Raw genomic sequence first — 23,698 nt, 5'->3', positions numbered from 1 at the left:
ATATAGAATTAAATTTCCACAATTGGTCGGAAGATTTTAGTGTTATGAAGGGTATTCTTAATTTGAGTTCAATATATTAAACTCATGAGTATGATACTAAAAAATAAACGACAAGAGAAAAAATAGATAGCTAATCATTAAATAAAGAAAAGAAAAATTGACGGGTTTCACATTAATATACAAAACTCACCAATGTCGAACTCACGATGTCTGATTCTTGTATCACTCATTTAAACAATTACGAAAGGCCTTAAAGTTACACCAAGAAAAGGAAGAAAGAAACAAGGCCCAAAACAAGGTTAATGTGGGCCGGACACAGTAATGTAGTGGCAGTGCCTTGCGTTAAAAACCGCGCGGCTTCTATCGGTAGCCAGTAGAGACGATACTCGAGTGCTGATAAGGGGAGCAGGAGCGGAGCAGCAGCTAAGAGATAACCGTTGATACTTGTCACCTCCACCATCCAACTCCAACTCCAACGACTTGCACTCTCACTTTGTATCACAATTTCACACAAAAATACTTGTGAATTTCGAACCAGAAGCAGTAGAAATGCTGGCCAAAGTTCCTGCTCCGGCGGCAGTCAACCACCACCACCACCACCTCCTGCGGCCAAAACGCCTTGAACCAGAATCATGGATGGCGGGAACCCACAGCTGCAAGTGTCTCTATCTTCATCAGACGAGAAAATGGGGGATTAGTTGCAGTTTCAGTAAGAGACCCACCGATAACCCTGCAGCTGCAGCAGAAGCTTCTTATGACCTCATGGACGATTTCATCGTCCTTGGACAAGACAACACTGCCCCTCCCACTCCCACCACCAGAAACACTACCACCCATCGAGGTCTTCTCTCTCTCCCTCTCAATTTCAATTTGGGTTTTGCTGCAAATCTCACATACTTGGTTGGTTTTTCCGAAATTATAAAACTTGAGTCTGATTAGACCTGTAGATATGGCATACATAATTTGTCTGCTTCAAACTGCACATATGTTATGTTTATCCAGTTTGGGTGGGAATTGAGCATGTGCCACCATTTACAGGCAATGACCGTCAACCGGCACCTACTAGTAGGAGAGTTGCTCAAAGTTTCGGGAGATTGAAAGTACATAGAGTGAAATCTATAGCTGAGAAACCTTCTCGGATTAAGCAAGAAATAGATGAAAGTGATGATGAAGTAAATGTGCAAGATGCACCACCATTTGTCAATTCGCCTTCAAGACTTGAATTTGATGGGAAAAAGAACAGAGCAGATGCCCGCGGTCTTGGTGGAAGACGCTCAAGTGATTCCCACTCGAAAGAATTTAGGGACATGAGGCGGAGGAAGGGGACAGCAAACAACATGGACCATTCTCCTGTGAAAAGGACGGAAAATGGTTTTGAGCCAATCTCTGACAATCAAAACAAACAACATAAGCCTTATAGGTCTGACACCAACATAGCCAGACAAAAGGATTCAGCTCCAAGAGGTTCTTCTGCTCACTCAAAAGGATGGGGCAATGGAGGAGGGTCCATGTATGACTTGGCTGAGTTGCCCGACCTAAATCAGCGAAGGAAATTTTCCACTGACAATGACTTTTTCAGTCGAAAATCCTTTAGGGATGTGGGTTGCAGTGAATATATGATTGAATGTCTGAAGAAGCAGCTTTTCCAGCGCCCATCGCATATTCAGGTACATCAACATTGCTCCCATATTTAGTTTACATTATGTGAATAATTTGATTTGGTTGTTTGTTTGAAATATATCCACTTCAAGAAATGTCTCATATATAATATCCTCTGAAGTATTATATATAATTTTTCCACCTCATGGATTTCATTCCACGCTGTTAGAAATATGTTTAATTTGTTGCAGCTTTCATATGTCGCTGTTTGATTCTATTTCATCACCACTTCCTTCCTATCATGTTTAGTTATGTTTGTGTAGTTAGGTTGTTGTCGTCTTATTTCGAAGGGCTGTCTCTTTCCTATTCCCAATACTGATATTGCTTCACTTGCAAAAGTGAGAAAGTTCCACCATCCTGGAAAATTTTATGCTTAGTCAACCTGTACATGGATATACCTTGAAAAAGTTTCGTATTGGTAACTCATATTTGATGAAGACCTACTTACTTTTCAAGTACAGTTTAAACTTGTGTTACACATCTTGTATAACTGCAGGCCATGGCATTTGCTCCTGTTGTTGAGGGGAAAACGTCTATTATAGCAGACCAAAGTGGATCTGGCAAGACATTAGCTTATCTTGCTCCAGTAATTCAGCGTTTAAGGGAAGAAGAACTTCAAGGGCTGAGCAAATCCTCATCAATGAGTCCTCGAGTTGTTATACTGGTACCAACTGCTGAGTTAGCTTCTCAGGTCAGTTGCTGTTGGTTTTAATATTTGTTGTCGTCTTGATCTTTGCTCACGTTGGTTGAACAACAGTTTTCTGAGCATATTAGTTTATTGCCAGCTCTTTGTGTGGCCTGGTTCTCTGAGATTTGCCTACATGCATATGCATGTGTTTGTAGACTAGAATTTTGTAACTTAAAATAACTGCATGCAGTGCAGAACAGTACAGCACAAGCTCAACCAGAATAATAAAATTTAAATTTAAATTTAAAAAAAAAAAAAAAAAAAAGAGAACGGAGGAAACAACTACAGTTTTAAAAACTCTACCTGTATTTTTACTGTATATAACTGATTTTCTTGATTTACCTTACACTCATTCGGGCTCTGAAAGATTGTACATATAAAAGAATATAATGGATATTTAGTCTTATTTCTCCCACTTTATGGTATATCAGCCTGTGACAATGCAAGTGTAACTCATGCAGGTTTTGGGTGTTTGCCGTTCAATGTCAAAATTTGGGGTTCCAGTTAGGTCTATGGTTGTAACCGGTGGTCATCGGCAGAAAACTCAGATGGAAAGTTTAGAACAAGGTGTGGATATCCTAATAGCAACACCTGGTCGGTTTATGTATCTGATTAAAGAGGGCTTCGTGCACTTATCAAATCTAAGATGGTAACCCAGTATTCCTTTAACTTCGTTTAACTTTTCTATATATGTCTATCTCTGGGTTGATAAAACTAAAGCTCCTTTGTAATTTGAATTTCATTGGTGCATATTGTTATACCCTGATATGATTCCTTCACTTTGATGAGTAAATTCAGTCAGTTATCCATAATTAATCTGGATGAAGTTTACATAATAGATTAGGAGTTCTTGGTGATGCTTGGTGATGCTTGGTGATAATATATTAGAACCTCTATGCTGCAGCGCTGTACTAGATGAGGTTGATATACTCTTTAATGATGAGGATTTTGAAGCAGCACTGGAAAGTTTGATCAATTCTGCACCTGTTACCACACAATATCTTTTTGTGACTGCGACGTTACCCCTTGGAATTTACAACAAATTGGTTGAATCCTTTCCTGATTGTAAAGTAGTCATGGCACCTGGAATGCACCGTATAAGCTCTGGCCTTGAAGAGGTTAGTATGGTTATCTGTTGTGTATAAAATGGTTTTTGTATGTAGTCCTGGTAATGAGGTGAGTATGAAGGCTCTTATTTTATGGTTTACGCAGTTTCATAACATGTCAAGAACAAATTATCACCTTCAATTGTTGGAGAAAAAGGGTGTTCTTATTGTTTCTGCATTATTAGTTTTACTTTTGTTCAAATTTTTTCCTAGCTTCCCATCAAATTTCATTTTATTAGAACTGAAGAGCTGTACGTAACTCCAAAATGACGGATTTTGATAATCATGATTCATGTCCAGGTGCTTGTAGATTGCAGTGGAGATGATGGAGGTGAAAGATCTCCAGAGAAGGCATTCTCAAATAAGAAATCTGCTCTTCTACAGCTTGTGGAGGGAAGTCCAGTTCCCAAATCGATAATTTTCTGCAACAAGGTAACGTGAAACATTTTCCCTTTTGAGTGGCTTGCCATGTACCTGGGATTGTGTGTATTTACAAGCCTTTCTGATTCTATGTATATGGAACTAAATTTCTTCTCAGGTCACTTAAAGAAAGTATTACTCAAGTTAGCTTTTCCTTGCCTGTTTGCAGATTGAAACGTGCAGAAAAGTTGAGAATATATTAACACGTTTTGACAGAAGTGGAACTCGCATTCGGGTTCTACCATTCCACTCTGCCTTGGCCCAAGGATCAAGACTCGCAAATATGGAGGAGTTCACCAATTCTCATTCAAAGGAAGTCTCACAGTTTTTGGTTTGCACTGATAGGTAGCAATTTCCGTTGCCTTCTGTATCATTTCCTGTACTGAACTTTGCTTGCATAATAAGTATAGACCGGATCATTATTGGTTCCGTAAAAACGAGTCATATAGCATACAGCAAGTTGACGTTTATGAAATATTTGACAGAGCATCGCGTGGAATCGACTTTTCTGGCGTGGATCATGTTATACTCTTTGACTTCCCCCGCGATCCAAGTGAGTATGTACGACGTGTTGGAAGAACTGCCCGAGGTGCTGGAGGAATCGGAAAGGCGTTCATCTTTGTGGTGGGGAAACAAGTCTCCCTTGCGGGAAAGATAATGGAAAGAAACCGGAAAGGTCACCCGGTGCACGATGTACCAGCTGCATATGAGCTTTTGTACTAAAAGGCTTTTATGCCTGCTTGTAAAAGAAACATGACCACCAATTTTCTTGACTTATTTGGTTTTTATGTTGTTCCTCCTCCCTTTCAAAGAATGAAGATTTATATTTGAGAATTCCATCAAAAAGCAAAAATCTAGAATCCGTCACTTTGTAGCAAAAAGTGATCTAGAAATGCATAGCATAATCAATTATGCATTAACTTCATAACGTAATTATAGGCACGCCGATGCCGTTGAGATCACTAAAATAATGAAAAATATAAAATCTTACCTCATATAAACTTCCAAAACGTCGATTTCATGTTCTATTCGTTAATTTTTTTTTTTAAATCAAAGTAATGAAAAAATAAAACAAAATCAGGAAAACTAATGAAAATGGTTTGAAAATTTTGAGTTTTAACGATAAAGATAAAATAAAGGGTAAATTCAATAATACCAAATTTGACCTTTTAGTGTAAAAATATGATTTTTCGTTTAAACTCCCAACAAAACCCTTGGGCTATCGGGAAAAAAATGGGTTAAAAAGAAAGAATAACAGAGCGGGTAAATGGTGAGTAGTGTTCTGGGTGGGGGATGGATAAGGTGCCAAATTGCAGAATTGGGTTTTAGAAATACACAGGGAGAGAGACACACGCTGAGAGACGAAGATAGATAGAGAGAGAAAGAGAGATACAGTACAATGTCAGCTTCGCTTTCGTTCCTAGCGTCTTCTCAGCAGCTATGGCTGCGTCCTCAGCTCGTGGGAGTGGCGGCGACTCCGTCTCCAAGGCCTCAGTCTCGGTCTCTTGTCGTGGAAGCCAAAGCCACCACCAAAAGAGAAGACAGGACCGCCCGCCATACCCGTATCAGAAAGACGGTACCTTTCCCAACTTCTTCTTCTCTCCAATTTCTGCAATTTGATTTCTTCGCTTCCAACCCACATAATTCAAGATAAAATTTTACGGCACGAATTGTTGCCCCTTTGGATTGTATCTTCTTAACTGTCCCTTATCGTCTTTTCTCCCAAGTTCCCAACCCAGAAACTCTTGCTTGTCAGTTTCTGAGTAGTGGGTGTCCAGAACATGAAAATGGGTGCCTTCAATTTCATATGCCAGAAACTCCTCGTGAATTGACATCACATGAATTGGGTTAGCTTGTTCTAGTTTCCAATTACAGAGTTTCCGGTTGAATGTAGCAGATTAAACATAGATTAGCTTAACTGATAGGATCTTGGTTCGAAAAACTCGAATGCTTGTAGCAAAGACAAGGTTCCCATGAGTGGTGCCTCCCAATATTCTCCACAGGCTTTGCTACCATGTTCATTCGGAAAGTTTAATGTATTGCCTTTTTGTGGACAGTTCTTACCTAAAGTTAAATTTTGAAGCTTTGATTGTCTTCTTATTAGTATCATGATGCACTCTCGAATCCTTGACTTTACCCTTGCAAATGAACTTATGTGGAATATTTTCCCTTGATTCTATTAGTTTCTTCTCTAATGGATCATTTTGCGAAAATTTGGTTGATTTGCCTGTTCTGATTGTGGATGGCGCATCTGTTTGTTTTTCAGGTTGAAGGGACTCCCGAAAGGCCCAGGCTGGCTGTCTTCCGCTCCCACAAGCATCTCTATGTCCAAGTGATTGATGATAGCAAGATGCACACACTTGCTTCGGCTTCAACAATGCAGAAACCCATCTCTGAAGAATTTGACTACACTTCTGGTCCTACCATTGTGAGTTAACACATATCAGTTGAACAGAAAGTTCGATATTGTTCCTAGGCTATGCGGTTCTTTAGTCTGAAAACTTTATTGCAGATGTACATCTCTGTGATGGAATTCATCAATAGATAGCCATATTTTCTGAAAACTTTCCATTACCTTTATTTTCTGAACCGTACTTTTCGGTTAAACTTTTAACATATCATCAAATCACTAGCTCCTTATACCTGTTGTCTGTTATTGTTTGACTTTAAGATACGTTAATTCCAATTCGATGATTTATCATAAATGATGTAGTAATAAACTTAACAGCTGGAAAAAAAAAAGTCTTGTAGTTCAGCTTAGGTTTTGATCGTTCGTTTATGATTTGGTATTATGTCAATTCTATTTGATAAAACTTGTTGCCTAGCTTTGATGTTTGTTAAACAAAATTCCTGATCTATTCAAGCTATGTGGTATCAGGAAGTAGCAAAGAAGGTAGGAGAAGTGATCGCAAAGTCATGTTTGGAGAAAGGGATCTCAAAGGTGGCCTTTGACCGTGGTGGATACCCATATCACGGACGTGTGCAAGCCCTTGCTGATGCAGCCAGGGAACACGGCCTTCAGTTCTAAGATCACGAAATACTTCAATCCTATTTTGGACCGTCGTACCCCTTTTGTAGTTTCTGTAAAAGATTTGGATGGAAGGATGTATCAATGTGTTAGCAGAGTTGCTGTTTCCTAGTTAATTGAACATTTGACATTGAGACGCTGTCAATTTTCTTTCCAATTCAGTTTGTATCCCTGAAAATTATACGCATCGGAGATGAAATTCTTATATGTGGTGATTAGTTTATATCTTGATAATTGACTCATTAGGGCATTGCATTCAAACTTGAGATTTGTTCGGTCATTTGAGATCGGAGTTGAAACAAATTCAGGTTGAATATTAACCACATGTGGGAGGGGAAGGAGGAATCAGCAGGCACTTCCTCACTCCCAAGCAAAGAAAGCGTTCAATTTGTTGTCATTTGCTATAATTAGTATGTTGGTTTTATTTGTATCACTTTTCTCTCCCCTTTGCTGTGCTAGCTTCTTCTGTTCACTCTCCGGAGTCTGTTTCGAATCGAACCAAATTACAGTTACACACATGCAGAGATCAACCGCCGGAGATCCTCATATAAGTCGTCCAGCGTCTAGCATCTAGCGTCCTGAGATTATCTTCATCATGTCAAAAGAAAAGAAATTTTGAGTTGGTTCATTTCTTCATCAATTGATTTCTACTCACTGGAATGTTGGTGCGGCCGGCAGATCCGTTGTGTGTGCGGTGATCTCTTAAATCTCTGACCAATTCAATCGATCTGAAGATGGCTCCGCCGCCACCGCTGGTTGCCCCCATGAAGGCAACATCCAATGGATCGTTTCAAGGCGAAAATCCCCTAGATTTTGCTATTCCCTTACTCATCCTCCAGATTGTCTTGGTCGTTGTTTTCACCAGAACACTTGCATTCCTTCTAAAACCTCTGCGGCAACCTCGAGTTATAGCCGAAGTCATTGTAAGTTCTTTCGTTAACCTGATCAATGATTCAAATTCACGATTTAGCAACATAATCATGTTGCGTTTCAGATTGTCTGGTAAGAGAACATTCTTTGTTTTGCTTTTGTAACCCAATATATTTATCATTCATGCATGCACGCACATATAATTGTAGGGAGGGATATTGCTTGGGCCGTCGGCATTTGGGAGAAGCCAGAAGTTTCTACACACCGTTTTCCCGGCAAAAGCCATGACTGTACTGGACACAGTGGCAAACATCGGACTCCTCTTCTTCTTGTTCCTCGTCGGCCTCGAACTCGACATCCGCGCCATTCGCCGCACCGGCAAGAAATCCCTAGGCATCGCCGTCGCAGGAATCACCCTCCCTTTCGTTCTCGGCGTCTTCACCTCCTTCGCACTCCGCGCCACCGTCTCCAAAGGAGTCAGCCAAGGCCCCTTCCTCGTTTTCATCGGCGTCGCCCTCTCCATCACCGCCTTTCCCGTCCTCGCCCGCATCCTCGCCGAGCTCAAGCTCCTCACCACTGACGTCGGCCGCATCGCCATGTCGGCCGCCGCAGTGAACGACGTCGCCGCCTGGATCCTCCTCGCCCTGGCCATCGCCCTTACCGGAACCAATACCTCCCCGCTCGTCTCCGTGTGGGTCCTACTATCCGGGGCCGGCTTCGTTGGCTTCTGCGTCATTGCCCTAAGACCCCTCCTAGCCATGATGGCGAGGCGGTCCCCCGATGGGGAGCCGGTGAAGGAGCTCTACATATGCATCACGTTGTCCCTCGTCCTGTCGGCGAGTTTCGTGACGGACGTAATTGGGATACACGCGCTGTTCGGCGCGTTCGTGGTTGGGATAATAGTCCCGAAGGAGGGGCCGTTCGCCGGGGTGCTGATAGAGAAGCTAGAGGATCTGGTGTCGGGGCTTTTCCTGCCGCTATATTTCGTGTCGAGTGGGTTGAAGACCAACGTGGCCACCATCAGCGGCGGGCAGTCGTGGGCGCTGCTGCTGCTGGTTATATTCACGGCGTCTTTCGGGAAGATTGTGGGGACAGTGACGGTGTCGATGGCGTGTAAGGTGCCGTTCAGGGAGGCGTTGGCACTTGGGTTTCTGATGAACACCAAGGGACTGGTGGAGCTCATTGTCCTCAATATTGGAAAGGATAGAAAGGTTAGTAGTTATAATTTCTTGTCACCTCCTTATATCACTCTAAATTCTTCTCAAAAGAATTAAATTTGGTTTAATTTTACACATTCACCTCTAATATGATTCTAATATGAGTATTGCTACACACACCAAATTTTGTATCAGTTTGCTATTTAATTATGTTAATCTTATTTTATTTTTTTTTTATTTTTAATAATTAAGATTATGATATGTGTACAAATACATTAGTTCCGTTGAATAAAATTAAAAGAAAAAACCTTAATGATTCTTGGATTCCTAGTATATATAGAGAAAAATTGGTAATTAAAAGAGAGTTCATGCATTGAAAATTATTTAGCGTCTACTTAGTCATGGTAAGAAAATTTTATGTAGCCAACTATGAAATTAGGTCTTCATAAATGTTCACTTATGTGGGTGGGTAAAATGTCATACACATAGCATTACGGTTGCTAATTATTTGGTGGAAAGTCAATTTAGATCTAGTCAACTTACCGCTTTTATGGGTGGGAAATCAATTTTACATTTACAGTTGTATAATATTGTTAGTTCATATTGTGGCAGTGATTGGGCAAGGTTCTAAAAGGCACTAGACGATAGTCAGGGGCGGGCATGAACCTAATTTAGGTGTTTAGACGGGGCCTAGGTTCTTTTTTTTTTTAATTTAATTAAATTTATTATATAACACACAAATAAATTTTCACCTATACCTAAAAAAATATATATAATTGTATTGGAATATTAGATCATATTGACAGCTTGAAGAACAAGCATAATAAATTTTTATTTAAGTATTCAATAGGTCTTTTATTAGTGAAAAAAAATTCAAAATGAATGTCTAAATGAGAGTCGCAACTTAGGTGAGTCTAGATAGGCTAGGCGACGTTCAGGTAGATCTAGACGTCATTTCTTAATTTCTAAATGCCTAAAAATTAATCAGAACGGTGACTAGCTCTTTAACGTTTAAACGGAGCTTATGCGAATATTTTTAGAATAGTGATGAATCAGTAATGTCACACACAAACCTTGACTTCTCTCAACATATGGTTAGTTGTTATTAGATTATTACACAATTTTAATTTACAATCTAATTTATGTGTCACCACTATACGCATGGCAGGTGCTGAACGACCAAACCTTCGCCATCTTCGTCCTAATGGCGTTATTCACCACCTTCATCACCACCCCACTAGTAATGGCAGTCTACAAGCCAGCACGCCGAGGCGCCCCCTACAAGCACCGCAGCGTCTTCCGCAAGAACCCCGACACGGAGCTCCGAATGCTGGCTTGCTTCCACAGCACCCGCAACATCCCCACCGTGATCAACCTCATCGAGTCCTCCCGCGGAACCCGCAAGCGCGGCCGCCTCACCGTCTACGCCATGCATCTCATGGAGCTATCAGAGCGCTCCTCCGCCATCTCCATGGTCCACAAGGCCCGCAACAACGGCCTCCCTTTCTGGAACAAAAAAAACGACGAAAACAACAAGGACCAAATGGTCATTGCATTCGAGGCCTACGAACAGCTCAGCTCCGTCAAGGTCCGCCCCATGACCGCCATCTCCTCCCTCGACAACATCCATGAGGACATCTGCGCCAGCGCCCACCAAAAGAATGCCGCCGTGATTTTACTCCCGTTTCACAAACACCAGAGGCTCGACGGCAACATGGAGTCTCTAGGAAACGCGTTTAGATCGGTCAACGAGCGTGTGCTTAAACACGCTCCCTGCTCCGTTGGGATTTTGGTGGACAGGGGTCTTGGCGGAACAGCCCAGGTTTCGGCCAGCGAGGTGTCGTATAATATTATGGTGGCGTTTTTCGGAGGGCGGGACGACAGGGAGGCGTTGGCGTACGGAATGAGGCTGGCAGAGCATCCCGGTATTGTGATGACATTGATTCGGTTTGTGGCCCCACAAGGAAAGACGTTGAGTTTTGGCGCGAAATTGGTCGGGATAACTTCTGACAAGAACAAGGAGATTTTGAAAGAGGAAGACTGCGGCGGCGACCAGAAGGAGGACGACGAGTCGCTTTTGGCGGAGTACATGAATGTGATGAAGAATAGTGGGAATAAGGAGGGCGGCGGGGAGCCGTCGATGCTGTACGAGGAGAAGGTGGTGGACAGCAAGGCGGAGATTTGTGTCGTGTTGAAATCGATGGCTAAAAATGTCAATTTGTTTATTGTGGGGAGAATGCCTCCGACGGCGCCGTTGGTGGACAGTTCGAGTGACTGCGCGGAGTTGGGGCCGGTGGGAAGCTTCTTGGCGTCCTCAGACTTTTCGTCCACAGCGTCGGTTGTGGTGTTTCAACAGTATAATCCCACGTCGTCGCAGCCGCTTGTGGTGGAGGAAGCTGACTATGAGGTGCCGGATACACCAATGGCTTGATCGTTTGCTTCGAATTGTGCGAGAGATGAATAATTAATTGAGTAATCCATCTATAAAGCAGGAATAAGAACCGTATTAACCTTTCCAATCCTTGATTATATATTCAATTAGGAAACGATCTATATTCTATAGTCAAAGTTTAATCACTTGTATTTCTGTTTGTACCCGATTTTACATTTTCGGATAAAAGATTGTCAGATGATTATGAAGAATTCTAGACATTAGAATGTGATCAACTTTGTACCCAATTAGTCATTATTGGCTTGTTTCTAATATTTTTCTGAATATTAGTATTGGATTATTGTAGTAGTTATCTTATGAAAATATTAAAAATGAGCTTGAAGAGTGCATATTGAAATCAAGGACTTTTCTTCCTCCACGAGTCTGTTCGGGATTCTTGAAACACCCCACCCCATTTTTTAAAATATTGTTAGTCTTAATTGGTGAGCCAAGGGGGACCCACCCCTGATTTCTGTCCCCAGCCTCCCATCTCTCTCTTCCTTCTTCTTCGTCTCTCTCCCCCGTAACTCTCCCTTAGCTCTCTCCCTCTCAGCTATCCCGTACCTCTCTCCCTCAACCTCTCGCATCTCTCTCTTCCCCTGGACTCACTAGGACCGAGTCACCATCGAAGAGAGGCTCGCAACGAACCCCGGACCCTGCCCTGCGAGTTCGACGTCACGGAGTAAGCTCCGGCGAGCACCGCCCCTTTCGAGGCCATTTACGGCCAAACCACGACGAGTTGGCCGGCGTGCAAGGTATCAATCTCTTCGTCTCGTCGAGTACTACAACTTTCCTTTTTGTTTCACTTAATTTCGTTGAGTATTGAAGAAGTTATACTCATTTGAATCTTACCCAGTTTCCGGCGAGTCCGACGGCTTTCGAGGCATTTTCCGGCCAAACCACGGCGAGTTAGACGTCGTGTGAGGTACCATTCTCTTCGTATCTTCAAGGGCTACAACTTTCATTTTTGTCTTGCTTGATTTCGTTGAGTATTGACAAAGTTATGACCATTTAAAGTTGGGTGGTTTTCCGGCCGAAATTCCGACCTTCTCCTTCGACAAACCCAGGCCATCCGGCCTTTCCCTCTCCCTCGGGCCTTAGGCCCGTGTTGCCTTGGCCCAGTACCCTAACCCATTCAGTTTTTATTTTTAGTTATATGTTTTTAAAACCCAAAGGGCTTGGGCCCTAGTTTTGGTTGGCCTTGGGCCGGTTTTCAACCAAGGGCTTAAAGCCCTGATTTCTGTTAGGAGGCCTTAGGGCCTTGTGTAGTGTGTGTGTGTGTGTGTGTGTGTGTGTTTATAGTATATGTATGTGTTTGGGCTTAAACCCAAACCCCTTTCCTAACCCTAAACCATTTTAACCCAAAACCTTAGAAATCCAAACCACCCATTTTAACCCTAAACCCTTTTAACCTTAGAACCCTAAATTCAAAACCCAATAAATCCTAATCCTATTTAACCTAAACCCTAATCCGGATTTCAAGCCTAAAACCCGTTAGACCTAATTTGACCGTTGACCTCCGGTTAACATTGACTTTAGAGTTGACTTTTCGGGTTTTCGTCCGGGACCCTTCTTAGGGTAATTCGACGTTCTGAATCCGTTTCCAACGTCCGTTTTCCCAAATCCAATTGCTATTATATAGTTTTATTAATTGGACCCTTTATGTGCTTAGGGGCAATTATTGGTGACGTTAGTTTGCGTGGCTCTTCGGCGGCTAAGTACTGTGAGTGGACCCCTTCAAAAGCATGTTTTAATAGTAGAAATGCATACATGAAATGCATGATTTAATGATTACGTTTTATGAAACGTTTTGAGATAATATGCTTACTGAGGCTAGATTGAATTATTACTATTTTTCCTATAACCCATGTTCTTATAGAATATCCGATGGATGACAATATGATATTAGAACATGTTTAGAACACCTCTTTGTAGTATAGATGATGGATGACTTTATACTACGAAGTTGTTTTTCAATATATGTATGTTCAATGGTTTTGTACTTACCTAGTGGTCCTTTCCGCTACGGGACGTAGGGATAGATTCCGGTCCGTCCCGGGCGACGGTTTGGTGTTGGCATAGGGCCTGGAGTGTGTTTCCTCTGGCTATTTAGCACAGGGACGGGGAGCCGGCATGGGGCCTGAAGTGTATTTTCCTCTGACTGTCTGCTCAGAGACGGGGAGCCGGCATGGGGCCTGCAGGTTATCGGACAATTCACTAGTGATTATTATATATGAGTTATGATTTGAGATACTGCACATCATGCTAGGTTTCGGAAAACCTATGTTCATCATTATATATTTGTTTTCATAAACCTGGGGGTTAGTATATTGATAACTGTTTTATTATATATATATCAACTTGGTCCACTCATGTTTGTTTTGCGCCCCCTTCAGGATTTAGGATCGAGGCGTACAATCCCGACAATCAAGGCACTTCCGCATCGGCATCTTCGAGTCCTCTTGGTGTGGGACTCATTCTTTTATTCATTCCATTTTATATCATTCTTTTAGTGTTCTAGTTAGTTGTATGCTCTGAACACGTTCCTTAAATGCATATTCCTTATTCTTTTACATTTATAAGTTTTATCTATCCTTTATTTTCAGCAATTGCACTCAATAAATGGCTTTCGTCACCCTCGGGTGTCGGCCAGCACGTGACCATCCTGATATCCCGAGGATATCGGGATCGGGGCGTGTCAATTCTCGTATTGGAGTTTTGAAGTGTATTCCAATAATTCAAGCACGGACAAGGTCAAACAACATGGGCAGATATGGAAGAATCATAGCCACCAAGTATCTTGGCAGGATGCCAAGTATTTTAATTAAATGGGATTAATGAAATTGCATGCATTATCACATCCAGGAAAAGGTCGGATTGCATACAAGATGTGGAGATAAAGTGGAACTGCATTGGAACACGTGGATTTTGAACGATGGTGATGACGCAATTAGGATTGAATCTTTGAAAAAGATTGTACAGAATGTCAGGATGGAAAAGATGGGATCAAGCTTTTATTGATGTGATAAGGTGTGGACTTATGTGCATATGAGAAAAAGTTTTCATAACTTCATTTATTATTGTAATTATGCATGGGATAAGTGCGTGGTCAGCAGCAACAAATAAAGACTCAGAGTCACATTGCAATTGGGATTGGTTTTTACGACTTGAGCAGGTTTGTATAAATACCAAGTGGCAAACGACTAAGAGGGCCCCTCCCAAATCAAAACACAAATTACCATGCGTAAAGCTTCTCAACAACCCTGAGGTTTTATCCTCTTCCCCTTTCTTCCCGCCAACACATCTTCAGTTTAGATAAACAGCATTATGAAAGAAACCAGAGACATCTTCAATTTGGATAAACAGTACTGGAGCCGTAGAATCAGTCGACTTCTTCAGTTTGGATAAACAACACTAGAGCTGTAGAATCAACCGATCGATAAGCACCTTCAGTTTGGATAAATAGCACTGCTTCGAGATTGACTGGTTATTTATCCAAGTCTCAATCAACAAGGATTTCCGAGTCCTTGTTGGTAGAGATCATCCCATCATCATTCTCGGCAAAGTGATGTGTTACCAAGTTACTACATTCGGCACATTGAAAGCCGAATTTGAAATTGAACTTCGCAAAACTAGCAGCCTTGTCTTCAGGCTCTAGAATCCGAAGGCCGAGACATGTTCCTTCCTCGACTGCAGTCGCAAGATCAAAAAGTCAGCAGGGTGCCCAATGCCACATCAGCATATTTTACTCCCCGGTTGAACTCGGGCTACGAGTTGGCATGCCTTCACATAACCGAATGACGTAGTTAATTTATTAATTACTCGACCTAAGCGCCACGTAGGCTTAATAGTTTTTAAGGTCAACAATTTCTTATCAAGTTCTTGTTGTTTTTAGTCACTGAGTGCAAATCATTTACTAAAATGATTCATTATTTTTTTTTAAAGGTTGATTTTTTCTATATGAACGATTAAACGATCTGTAATTTAATTTGTTCATCAAAATTCAATTGAACAATCATAATGTTTGGATAATCATCTATGCAATACGAACAATCTATGTACGAATGATCTATAGAATACGTACATATGCTTGAAATGATCAAGTTCAGTTTATATCAAAATTTTGCTGCGATCTCCAACGACTTTGAACCTGGCATGCAACATGTTGAACCTGTCCTACATCCAACACATTCTTCAGCAACGCTATGTCAATTTCTGTTCCCTCGTGTTCTTTATGAACAAAAACTATTACAGTTGTTGTCACGCGGGCGGTAAACCAAATCGTAAAAACAGTTAAATGCAACTTCTTTCAGCCCATGAAGTGATTTCCGTTCGATCTAGTAACGATCAAGATAGTTAAAGTAGCACGACAACCACCTAACAATAAGATTTGTTTATACCATATTTAGGGCCTCATATTTTGATCTCGTACAAATACTCGGGAGACTTAAATGTAATTATGTGATAAAGGAATGGGCAAATATGTAATAAGTGAGGAGTCCTTATTCTATAAAATGACCCCTCACCCTCACAATTGGGGGAGGCCAATTCCTAGGCCCTCTCACCCCTCTCAAAGCTCTCATTCTCAGAGCTCTCTCTCCCTCAAATAAATACATAATCAGTGTGGACGTAGCCCAAACCTTAGGGTGAACCATGATACATCTTGTGTTATTTACATTTCTTACAGATTCACGGTCGGATTTACATTGTTCCAAGACCTCCGGTTTTGTGCATCAACATTTGACGTCGTCTGTGGGAATCGACACAAAAAAACTATGTCGGATCTCTCTTAATTTTTCCACCTTCACCGTAAATCTGCAAAATGACAAAAACTCAGAAACCCAATAACCTCTTTCTCTAAACTTAAAACCTCAGGAGAGAGAAAGCAATTTATTGGTGATATGGCAGGAGTAGCAGGTGCAGGCGCAGCCTCAACCTCAACGCCATCGTCGCCAGAAGAGGAGATAACGTTGACAGTGAAGTGGAGCGGAAATGAGCACACCGTTAAAGTATACGGTGACGACACGGTGGGCGAGCTCAAACGCTGCATCTGCCAACTCACCACCGTCTTGCCCAAACGTCAAAAGCATCTGCCAACTCACCACCGTCACCAGAGACGACAACGAAGAACTTCATCAAAGGTTAGTCGACAGGTCGCCAATTTATGGTGCCAACTCTTCTTCTTCTTACATACAAAAACAGATAGAGAGAAAGAATGGCGAGTTGCAGCTCTTCCCACAACCCAGGTAGACAAGAATCCGACCCAGATCCAAAAGGGTCCTCTCTGTTAGCGAGTTTGGTGCAAAAGAAGACAACAAATGTGGATTGTCCTATACTGCAGGCAAGATGTCAAGATTACATGAACGCCACAACGCCACATGTCCTATAATTTTCCAAATGTTGACTCACTCCTTTCGCCGATCCTCTGAGAGCCACCACGACACTCACCAAGAAGCAAAAGCATCTCTCTAGTCAGATATTGAACGGTGTTCCTTCGTCCTTGGTATTAGCATATCTACTCTCGTTTTTTTCGGCCTCCTTTCTCTTTTTAGCCAACTCTCCAAAAACAGCATACAGGACCTCTTTTTGTGCAATTTGAATCTCCACCCTTTCATCGTTTTCTGAATCATTTTCTTCTGGTAGCTCAATGTCTTCAGGATTTGCGGTAACTTTGATCCCTCCGTCAGTCTGTTGAATTGCTACAGCATTCATAAGCCTATTCTACTGCTATCTTTAGTGGTAGTATCGTTGGCCAGAGGTGCGAACTGCCTCTTTAGAGCAGCGTTTTCATCTTCGGGGACTCCTGCCTATTTCAACTTGTTTTTTGCCTCGTCCATGTTTAGCCTCTGATCTTTTTGCATCATATACCCTGTGATGCTTGAGGCTGCTCTACCCTGTGATGCTTGAAAGCCCCGAGCTCTGTGGTCTTTCATCCGTAAAATCTACGTGATCGTTGCCATCCAATTACTCGCCATCATCACTGTAGGCACCGTCGTCGTTTTGGTTCGACCAGTGGCTAACTTCTTTGTCAGTATCTGCGCCGGCCTGGAGCTCTACCTCGTTCTCATCATCACGCCTTTCATCGTGCTGTGCCCGCTGTACTATTACCACCAGAAGCATCCGGTTAACTCCCAAAGTTTCTTATGCTCCTTGACAAACAAGTGCCAGCAGCCCAACAATCAATCACCGAGTCAATGGCTCCTCCAAATCTTCTTCTTGGTGTTCCGTATCTCTGCACAATCTTCAACTGCATCATCATCACAGCCCTGAGAATAATGGAGAAGCTTTTCTAAAAAAGCCACAAGCAAAAAAAAAAAAGATGTCGACCACCAAAGAAAAAGAAAAAGGGAGACTGATATTGGTATGCTTTTGCTTTTGCCTGACGATGTTTTCTATTAATTCTCTGTGATTAAATGGATCAGATGCATGCAAGCACATGTGGATTGATTGCCTCCAAGGAAAGTGGTCACGGAGCTCATGAGTGATGACCTCCAAATATGCTCTTTACAAATGGACAGCAGCGCAGAGACAGAGACAGAGAGAGTGCAGCAGAAAAACACAAGCAAAAGCAAGGAATAAACACCCCACTAGAATGATGTGGTTTACTTTCCTTATTTTTTAATGATGTAATTTATTTTTCGTATCTTTCGGAGATATCTGTATAAACCCCATCAGAGGGTAAAAAAAAAAAAAAAAACAGCAAAGCCCAAATAAATGGGCTGGAATGTTGTGTGGATGGCGAAGGCCCATAAGCCCAAAATAACCCAACCAGGTGATCAAAAGTACGCCCAGTACTCCAAAATTATTCGGCAACCTGCCACTATTACCACCAACTAGGTGATCAAAAGTACGCACAGTACTCCAAAATTATTCGGCAACCTGCCGCTATTACCGCCAACCAGGTGATCAAAAGTACGTCCAGTACTCCAAAATTATTCGGTAACCTGCCGCTATTACCACCAACCAAGTGATGAAATGTACAACCCGTACTCTAATATCATTTGGCAACTAGCCATTCATGCCACCAACCAGGTGATGAAATGTACAACCCGTACTCTTCTTCATGCCACCAACCAGGTGATCAAAAGTACACCCAGTACTCCAAATTATACATGAGCATTACTCATGTCATTCATACATAAACATTCATGAGCATCACTCATGACAATTATACATAAACATTCATGAGCATCACTCATGTTAACATTCATGAGCATCACTCATGACAACATCCATGAGCATCACTCATGTCAATCAACATAAACATTCATGAGCATCACTCATGTCAATCAGCTTCAAAAGCTTCAGAGCTCTAGCTTCAAAATCTTCATTTACAGAACTCTAGCTTCAAAAGCTTCATTTATAAAAGCTCCAGCTTCGAAAGCTTCATTTACAGAGCTCTAGCTTCAAAGCTTCACCTACAAACCTTCAGTGCAGGGTATACAAATACCGCCTCCGAACAATCGCCACTTCGGCTCATACATGGATTCAATTTGAAGTCTCTAGCCAACAGACTCTATTGACCGAAGACTTGGGGGACTACATTATGTACCATATATTGGGCCTCATGAAAAATACTTGGGGGACTTAGCCCATTATTCATGTACTGAGGGGCGAACCCTTATTTTATAAAAGGGACTCACTCACCTTCATTAGAGAGCAACGCCGCCAGCTGAGCAACCGAATCGCCACGAGCATCACTTCTAACCCATCACTTATATATTGAGGAGCGAGCCCTTATTCTATAAAAGGGACTCCCTCACCACAATTAGAGAGTATCACCGCCTACTAAGCAACCGCCTCGCCGCAAGCATCAACTCTAGCCCATAATTTATGTATTGAGAAGCGATCCCTTATTCTATAAAAGGGACTCCCTCACCTTCAAGCGCCACAAGCCGAGCAGCCTCGCAACATGTGCTACTTCTAGTTGAGCATCATTTCAGATTGAGCACCGCCTCATATTGAACATCAGTTCAAGACAACATCTAGTTACTTCGGCCCACACATGGACTGAATTTCAAGTCTCCTGCCAAAAGACTCTCTTGACTGAAGACTTGGGGGACTACTGTTTATACCATATTTAGGGCCTCGTATTTAGATCTCGTACAAATACTCGAAGAACTTAAATGTAATTATGTGATAAAGAAAGGGGCAAATAGGTAATAACTGAGGAGTCCTTATTCTATAAAATGACCCCTCACCCTCACAATTGGGGGAGGCCAATTCCTAGGCCCTCTCACCCCTCTCAAAGCTCTCACTCTCAGATCTCTCTCTCCCTCAAATAAATACATAATCAGTGTGGACGTAGCCCAAACTTTGGGGTGAACCACGATACATCTTGTGTTATTTACATTTCTTGCAGATTCACGGTCGGATTTACGTTGTTCCAAGACCTCCAGTTTTGTGCATCAATAAGATTCATAAATCATCATTATATCTTATCACCTAATGATAAGATTTAAATTGGGAGACAATATCAATGTAATTAGAAGTAATTCCATCCTTTTGAAATCACTACTAGAATTTTTAGTCTTCGACAACGGTTTTATCCATTGCCTTTTTCACTATAATACCGATGTATTGTGAAGTGGTGCTATATGTAAACAACAGTGTGCTCAACCCTCTTGTACTCAATATTCAAATCCTCCTTTCCTCAACTTAGATTAATTTATAGTAATTATTTTTTCGTTTATAAAATAAAATAAATAGAAGAAAGAAGTTGCATGGATGCAACAGAAGTCAACGAAACCTACAACTAGGAAAAAGCCCCTATCCAATCGAAAACTACGTCCGATTTCTAATAATGTTCAATTTGTCAAGTTAAGATGATTTAGTGCTATTTTTTTTAATTTGTAAGCGAGAAATTTTAAATTCGATTCTCTCTAAACTTAAATTTGAATTGAATTACTATAATTAGTCTATTGTGAGATTTTGCCCACTCTTTTGTTTTTATTTTTTTAGTGAAAATAATATCAATGCATTAAAAAAAAAAACCAGTTTCTTCTTCTCTCTCAGTCAGCAACATAGAATACAGAGAGATTGTTTTTCGATCAAATTTTTACGAGAGTTCTTAAGTTTCAACTCCTACTAATGTGCATGTCAATATTTTTGTTAATTATTCTATCAGATTGAGAAGGAGAGAAGGAGAGAAGGAGAGAGAGAGAGACAGAGAATGGGAGGAGTGAAAGGTTTTTGTTTTTTTTAATATTGAAGGTATTTTAACATCATCTGTAAGTGAGACTTCAATAAAAAATAGTAAAATTTGAACATATGAAATTACATTATTGCCTATCATTTTTTTTTGTGATAGAAAGCTAATTTGTCTTTTTACCCTTTTTTGATTGACAAAAAAAAAATCATTAATTAGTAGAGATTAGATTGAGAATTATTTTGTTTTGGGACTTTGACATAGACTTTACCGTAAATTAAAAGTTAGGGAAACTTAAAAAAAATTAGGGAGGATCAAAATCAGTAAAATTTATAATTTAAGGACGTGCTAAAATTTAAAAAAAAAAAAAAGAAACAAAAAAAGTAGAAGTGTGTAGATATTACGTTCGAGAAGGTTGCGGAAAGCGGGTGAGTGCTGGAGAGCGTGGGAACAAATTAAAGACGTGTCCGTTTACCGAAGGAAACCAGAGCGACGTGGTGAAATAAAACTGATCCATCCCTCTAACGGTCCACCGGAGGAGGAAGAAGAAGGAAACCGAGAAATCTAGAGAGAGAGAGAGAGAGATGGCTGTGAATCCTCAACTGTTCCCCAATGGCATGCCCGTTCCTTTCGTGAACGAGATGTTCGTTTTGGCCAGAGACGGCGTCGAGTTCGAGGTCGATAAGATTCCCGGGTTCGTATTCTCTTACAATTTTGATTGATTTCACGTCCCTCACTTTTTCTCTGTGAAAATTTCTTGCGACTCAATTCTGTTCTGCTAGCATTAATGATCAAAGCCCATCAAAGCATTCAATCTTCATCCTTGTCAAATGGGGTTTGATTGGAATTTTGATTTGATGGTTGTTTAATTTAAAGTTGCTACATTTATTTTATTTGATTTCTGTGGAGTTGTTGGAAGAAGATTGCGGCAGTGTCCAACTGTTGTTTGTTTGTTTGGTTAAATTGGAATTGGTTTCTGTATTGAGCATTTGCCTCCAACTTGCACTTGCAGATATGATGGTGGTGGTCGTCTGAAAGCAAAAGGAACAATCTACTTGTCAAATATACGGATGGTCTTTGTTTCCAACAAGCCTGTTGGGAGCTTTTTTGCTTTTGATATGCCCCTGGTATGTGATTCTTGCTCCTAACTCTAAATTGCTTTCCTTTCGTCCTTCTGCTGCGGTTTTCTTTCAGAAGTTCATTTGAAGTGAATAAACTTATTCAAAACCTGATGATTCTTATGTAATTCTTTTTTTTTGTTAGTATCAAATTTGTGAAGCCTTGAATTTTTATTTGTTAATGTTCAGTAACAAGAAATATCGTTCGGAACTGCCAGACTAATACTAACATGAAACCATAGAACGTACACAGAAATATAATCTGGTACATAACAGTAAGAATTCTTTCAACAGTCTACCTGTCTCAAACGGAGGTTGTAACACTTTGTTTTTGTTGATTATAACCCTGTAAGCCTCTTTTGATGTTTATACCAAGTCCGAAGCAACGAGCTTTAATTTTTTATATTAGACCAAACAGATGTATTGCTTTTGCCATTTTTAGCTTGCTGAGTTCTTAGTCTCTCACCCTATTGTGAGCTACATTGAGACTTTGTTGGAAGAATTAAAAACGTTCCACAAAAGGGTAAAACCCCACTGAAAAAGAAAACCCCACGCCCTAGTTGAGAAGCACTCTCCATCCACTTCCCCCTTTCCCGTGTGCCCAAACGCTCGCCGCGCTATTTGTGAGCGTCTTTTTAATTCACTGACCCAATTTCAAATACTTGATTTGATGTCAATCATGAGCTCATCTTCCCCCTTATTTTTATGTTTGGTTAGATCTTTTTTTTACTGTTTCTCCGCAAATCTATGTTTTGGGCTATTTAGCATGGTTATTAAATCCTTGGTATCATCTTATGATTGATCCGAGGGCCCTCTACTGGATCTTAGGGAGGACAGTAGGATCCTGAGTTAAAGTTCCTGCATCTCTCATTGCCATTATCTAACCAAGACTGTGAACTGATAAATTTGATATTACACCATATTTAATCAACCTTTTATGTCACAAATGTGTCATAAACCTACAGTCAGCCATTATCCGCCACTACAACCACCCTAATTTTCACTGTCAACCATCATAATCCCACAGCAGTAATAATGTGATATCGAACAGTTGTTGGATTTCAGCCCCTTAATGGTGCATATTTCTAGGGACTTAGGCGAGTGCTACTGTTATTATGTGTGTAAGGCTTAAAAGCATTTTTTATGTGACGATTGACCTTTTGTCTCCGTGCAGTTTTCATGCATAGTTGATGTCTCTTCCTGTGTTTCTTTTGTATCTATTTATTTGCATCTCACTGACCTTTGGATTCATCTGTTTTTCAGCTTTACGTCCATGGTGAAAAGTTTAATCAACCAATTTTCCACTGCAACAACATTGCTGGTCAGGTGGAGCCAGTAAGTATATGTGTTAGAGGATTTCAATTATTGGCCATCCCAGATCCCCGTTTCTGATTTTGGAGATCTTATCGGTCTTAATGGCTAATTTCAGGTGGTTCCAGAAGGTCAGCATGGGGCTCTTTATTCCACTCACTCATTCAAGATTTTGTTCAAAGAAGGGGGCTGTGGGACGTTCGTTCCACTCTTTTTCAACTTGATCTCCGCAGTGAGACAGTATAACCAGTATCAACACCCCAACGCTGGGTCACAGCCTCATGTGGATCCTTTGCAAGCAGCACAAACTCCTGTTGATGAGATGATGAGACATGCGTAAGTGAACGTATTTTGCTGTTTTATGCTTGTAGTCAAGTGGCTGAAGAGAAGGATTACCGGTTTAACTATGATTTCCTAATTTTGCAGGTATGTCGATCCTAATGATCCAACGAGGATCTTCTTGCAGCAGCCCACTCCAGAGGCTCAGCTGAGGCGGCGCACATACCAGTCACAGCCCGCCGAACATTAAATGTAGTACGTTTACAAATATTGAATAAAATTACATGTTTTAAGAAGCCATATTAGTGTGCCGTTTAACTGGATTATAGCTACATTACATTTTGTAAGAAGTCTGTTTCTACTTGTATATTACTTAGACTTCCTATTGTGAGTAAATAATCTGTTGAATCTTCGCTGTGGATTCGTTACATTGTGGCCTTGAGCGTGTAATTCCTGAAAGTATGTGTTATTGTTTGTTTTTTT

General features: G+C 41.1%; 4 protein-coding genes and 1 long non-coding RNA gene across 5 annotated transcripts; all 5 read left to right on the top strand.

Moving 5' to 3' along the window:
• The first annotated feature begins 356 nt into the window (after nucleotides 1-356).
• On the top strand, nucleotides 357-4,647 carry LOC126608728 (DEAD-box ATP-dependent RNA helicase 50). Its single transcript, XM_050276723.1, has 8 exons — nucleotides 357-841; nucleotides 1,039-1,667; nucleotides 2,156-2,350; nucleotides 2,809-2,996; nucleotides 3,252-3,465; nucleotides 3,754-3,885; nucleotides 4,043-4,218; nucleotides 4,359-4,647. Exons 1-8 carry the CDS (start codon nucleotides 550-552, stop codon nucleotides 4,594-4,596), a joined length of 2,064 nt encoding a protein of 687 aa, XP_050132680.1. The 5' UTR covers nucleotides 357-549; the 3' UTR covers nucleotides 4,597-4,647.
• A 510-nt stretch (nucleotides 4,648-5,157) lies between these two features.
• LOC126608446 (50S ribosomal protein L18, chloroplastic-like) lies at nucleotides 5,158-7,124 on the top strand. The gene is made up of 3 exons (XM_050276321.1): nucleotides 5,158-5,449; nucleotides 6,140-6,301; nucleotides 6,752-7,124. The coding sequence occupies exons 1-3, from the start codon at nucleotides 5,273-5,275 to the stop codon at nucleotides 6,899-6,901; spliced, it is 489 nt and encodes a 162-aa protein (XP_050132278.1). The 5' UTR covers nucleotides 5,158-5,272; the 3' UTR covers nucleotides 6,902-7,124.
• Nucleotides 7,125-7,279: 155 nt separating this feature from the next.
• LOC126608445 (cation/H(+) antiporter 19-like) lies at nucleotides 7,280-11,607 on the top strand. Its single transcript, XM_050276320.1, has 3 exons — nucleotides 7,280-7,824; nucleotides 7,981-8,982; nucleotides 10,097-11,607. Exons 1-3 carry the CDS (start codon nucleotides 7,636-7,638, stop codon nucleotides 11,357-11,359), a joined length of 2,454 nt encoding a protein of 817 aa, XP_050132277.1. The 5' UTR covers nucleotides 7,280-7,635; the 3' UTR covers nucleotides 11,360-11,607.
• A 173-nt stretch (nucleotides 11,608-11,780) lies between these two features.
• Nucleotides 11,781-13,934, top strand: LOC126606649 (uncharacterized). The gene is made up of 4 exons (XR_007617279.1): nucleotides 11,781-12,114; nucleotides 12,216-12,284; nucleotides 13,032-13,082; nucleotides 13,756-13,934. It is a non-coding gene; the product is annotated as an uncharacterized LOC126606649 (long non-coding RNA).
• Nucleotides 13,935-20,942: 7,008 nt separating this feature from the next.
• On the top strand, nucleotides 20,943-23,627 carry LOC126608725 (uncharacterized). Its single transcript, XM_050276720.1, has 5 exons — nucleotides 20,943-21,201; nucleotides 21,520-21,634; nucleotides 22,889-22,960; nucleotides 23,055-23,272; nucleotides 23,363-23,627. Exons 1-5 carry the CDS (start codon nucleotides 21,092-21,094, stop codon nucleotides 23,463-23,465), a joined length of 618 nt encoding a protein of 205 aa, XP_050132677.1. The 5' UTR covers nucleotides 20,943-21,091; the 3' UTR covers nucleotides 23,466-23,627.
• Nucleotides 23,628-23,698: the final 71 nt, after the last annotated feature.

This window comes from Malus sylvestris, chromosome 16 (genome assembly GCF_916048215.2).
Source record: "Malus sylvestris chromosome 16, drMalSylv7.2, whole genome shotgun sequence".
NCBI lineage: Eukaryota > Viridiplantae > Streptophyta > Magnoliopsida > Rosales > Rosaceae > Malus > Malus sylvestris.
The sequence above is the reverse complement of the archived record's forward strand: the minus strand, read 5'-3'. Positions and strand labels throughout refer to the sequence as shown.

Excerpts from the sequence above, each read along its gene's own strand:
- LOC126608725 (XM_050276720.1), top strand. The coding sequence starts at position 21,092 with ATGGCTGTGAATCCTCAACTGTTCCCCAATGGCATGCCCGTTCCTTTC. Across the intron at positions 22,961-23,054 it reads TTGCTGGTCAGGTGGAGCCA|GTGGTTCCAGAAGGTCAGCA; the intron begins GTAAGTATATGT and ends GGCTAATTTCAG. Across the intron at positions 23,273-23,362 it reads GATGAGATGATGAGACATGC|GTATGTCGATCCTAATGATC; the intron begins GTAAGTGAACGT and ends CTAATTTTGCAG.
- LOC126608446 (XM_050276321.1), top strand. The coding sequence starts at position 5,273 with ATGTCAGCTTCGCTTTCGTTCCTAGCGTCTTCTCAGCAGCTATGGCTG. Across the intron at positions 5,450-6,139 it reads ATACCCGTATCAGAAAGACG|GTTGAAGGGACTCCCGAAAG; the intron begins GTACCTTTCCCA and ends TTTGTTTTTCAG. Across the intron at positions 6,302-6,751 it reads ACACTTCTGGTCCTACCATT|GAAGTAGCAAAGAAGGTAGG; the intron begins GTGAGTTAACAC and ends ATGTGGTATCAG.
- LOC126608728 (XM_050276723.1), top strand. The coding sequence starts at position 550 with ATGCTGGCCAAAGTTCCTGCTCCGGCGGCAGTCAACCACCACCACCAC. Across the intron at positions 2,351-2,808 it reads CTGCTGAGTTAGCTTCTCAG|GTTTTGGGTGTTTGCCGTTC; the intron begins GTCAGTTGCTGT and ends TAACTCATGCAG. Across the intron at positions 3,466-3,753 it reads TAAGCTCTGGCCTTGAAGAG|GTGCTTGTAGATTGCAGTGG; the intron begins GTTAGTATGGTT and ends ATTCATGTCCAG.
- LOC126608445 (XM_050276320.1), top strand. The coding sequence starts at position 7,636 with ATGGCTCCGCCGCCACCGCTGGTTGCCCCCATGAAGGCAACATCCAAT. Across the intron at positions 7,825-7,980 it reads GAGTTATAGCCGAAGTCATT|GGAGGGATATTGCTTGGGCC; the intron begins GTAAGTTCTTTC and ends ATATAATTGTAG. Across the intron at positions 8,983-10,096 it reads ATATTGGAAAGGATAGAAAG|GTGCTGAACGACCAAACCTT; the intron begins GTTAGTAGTTAT and ends TACGCATGGCAG.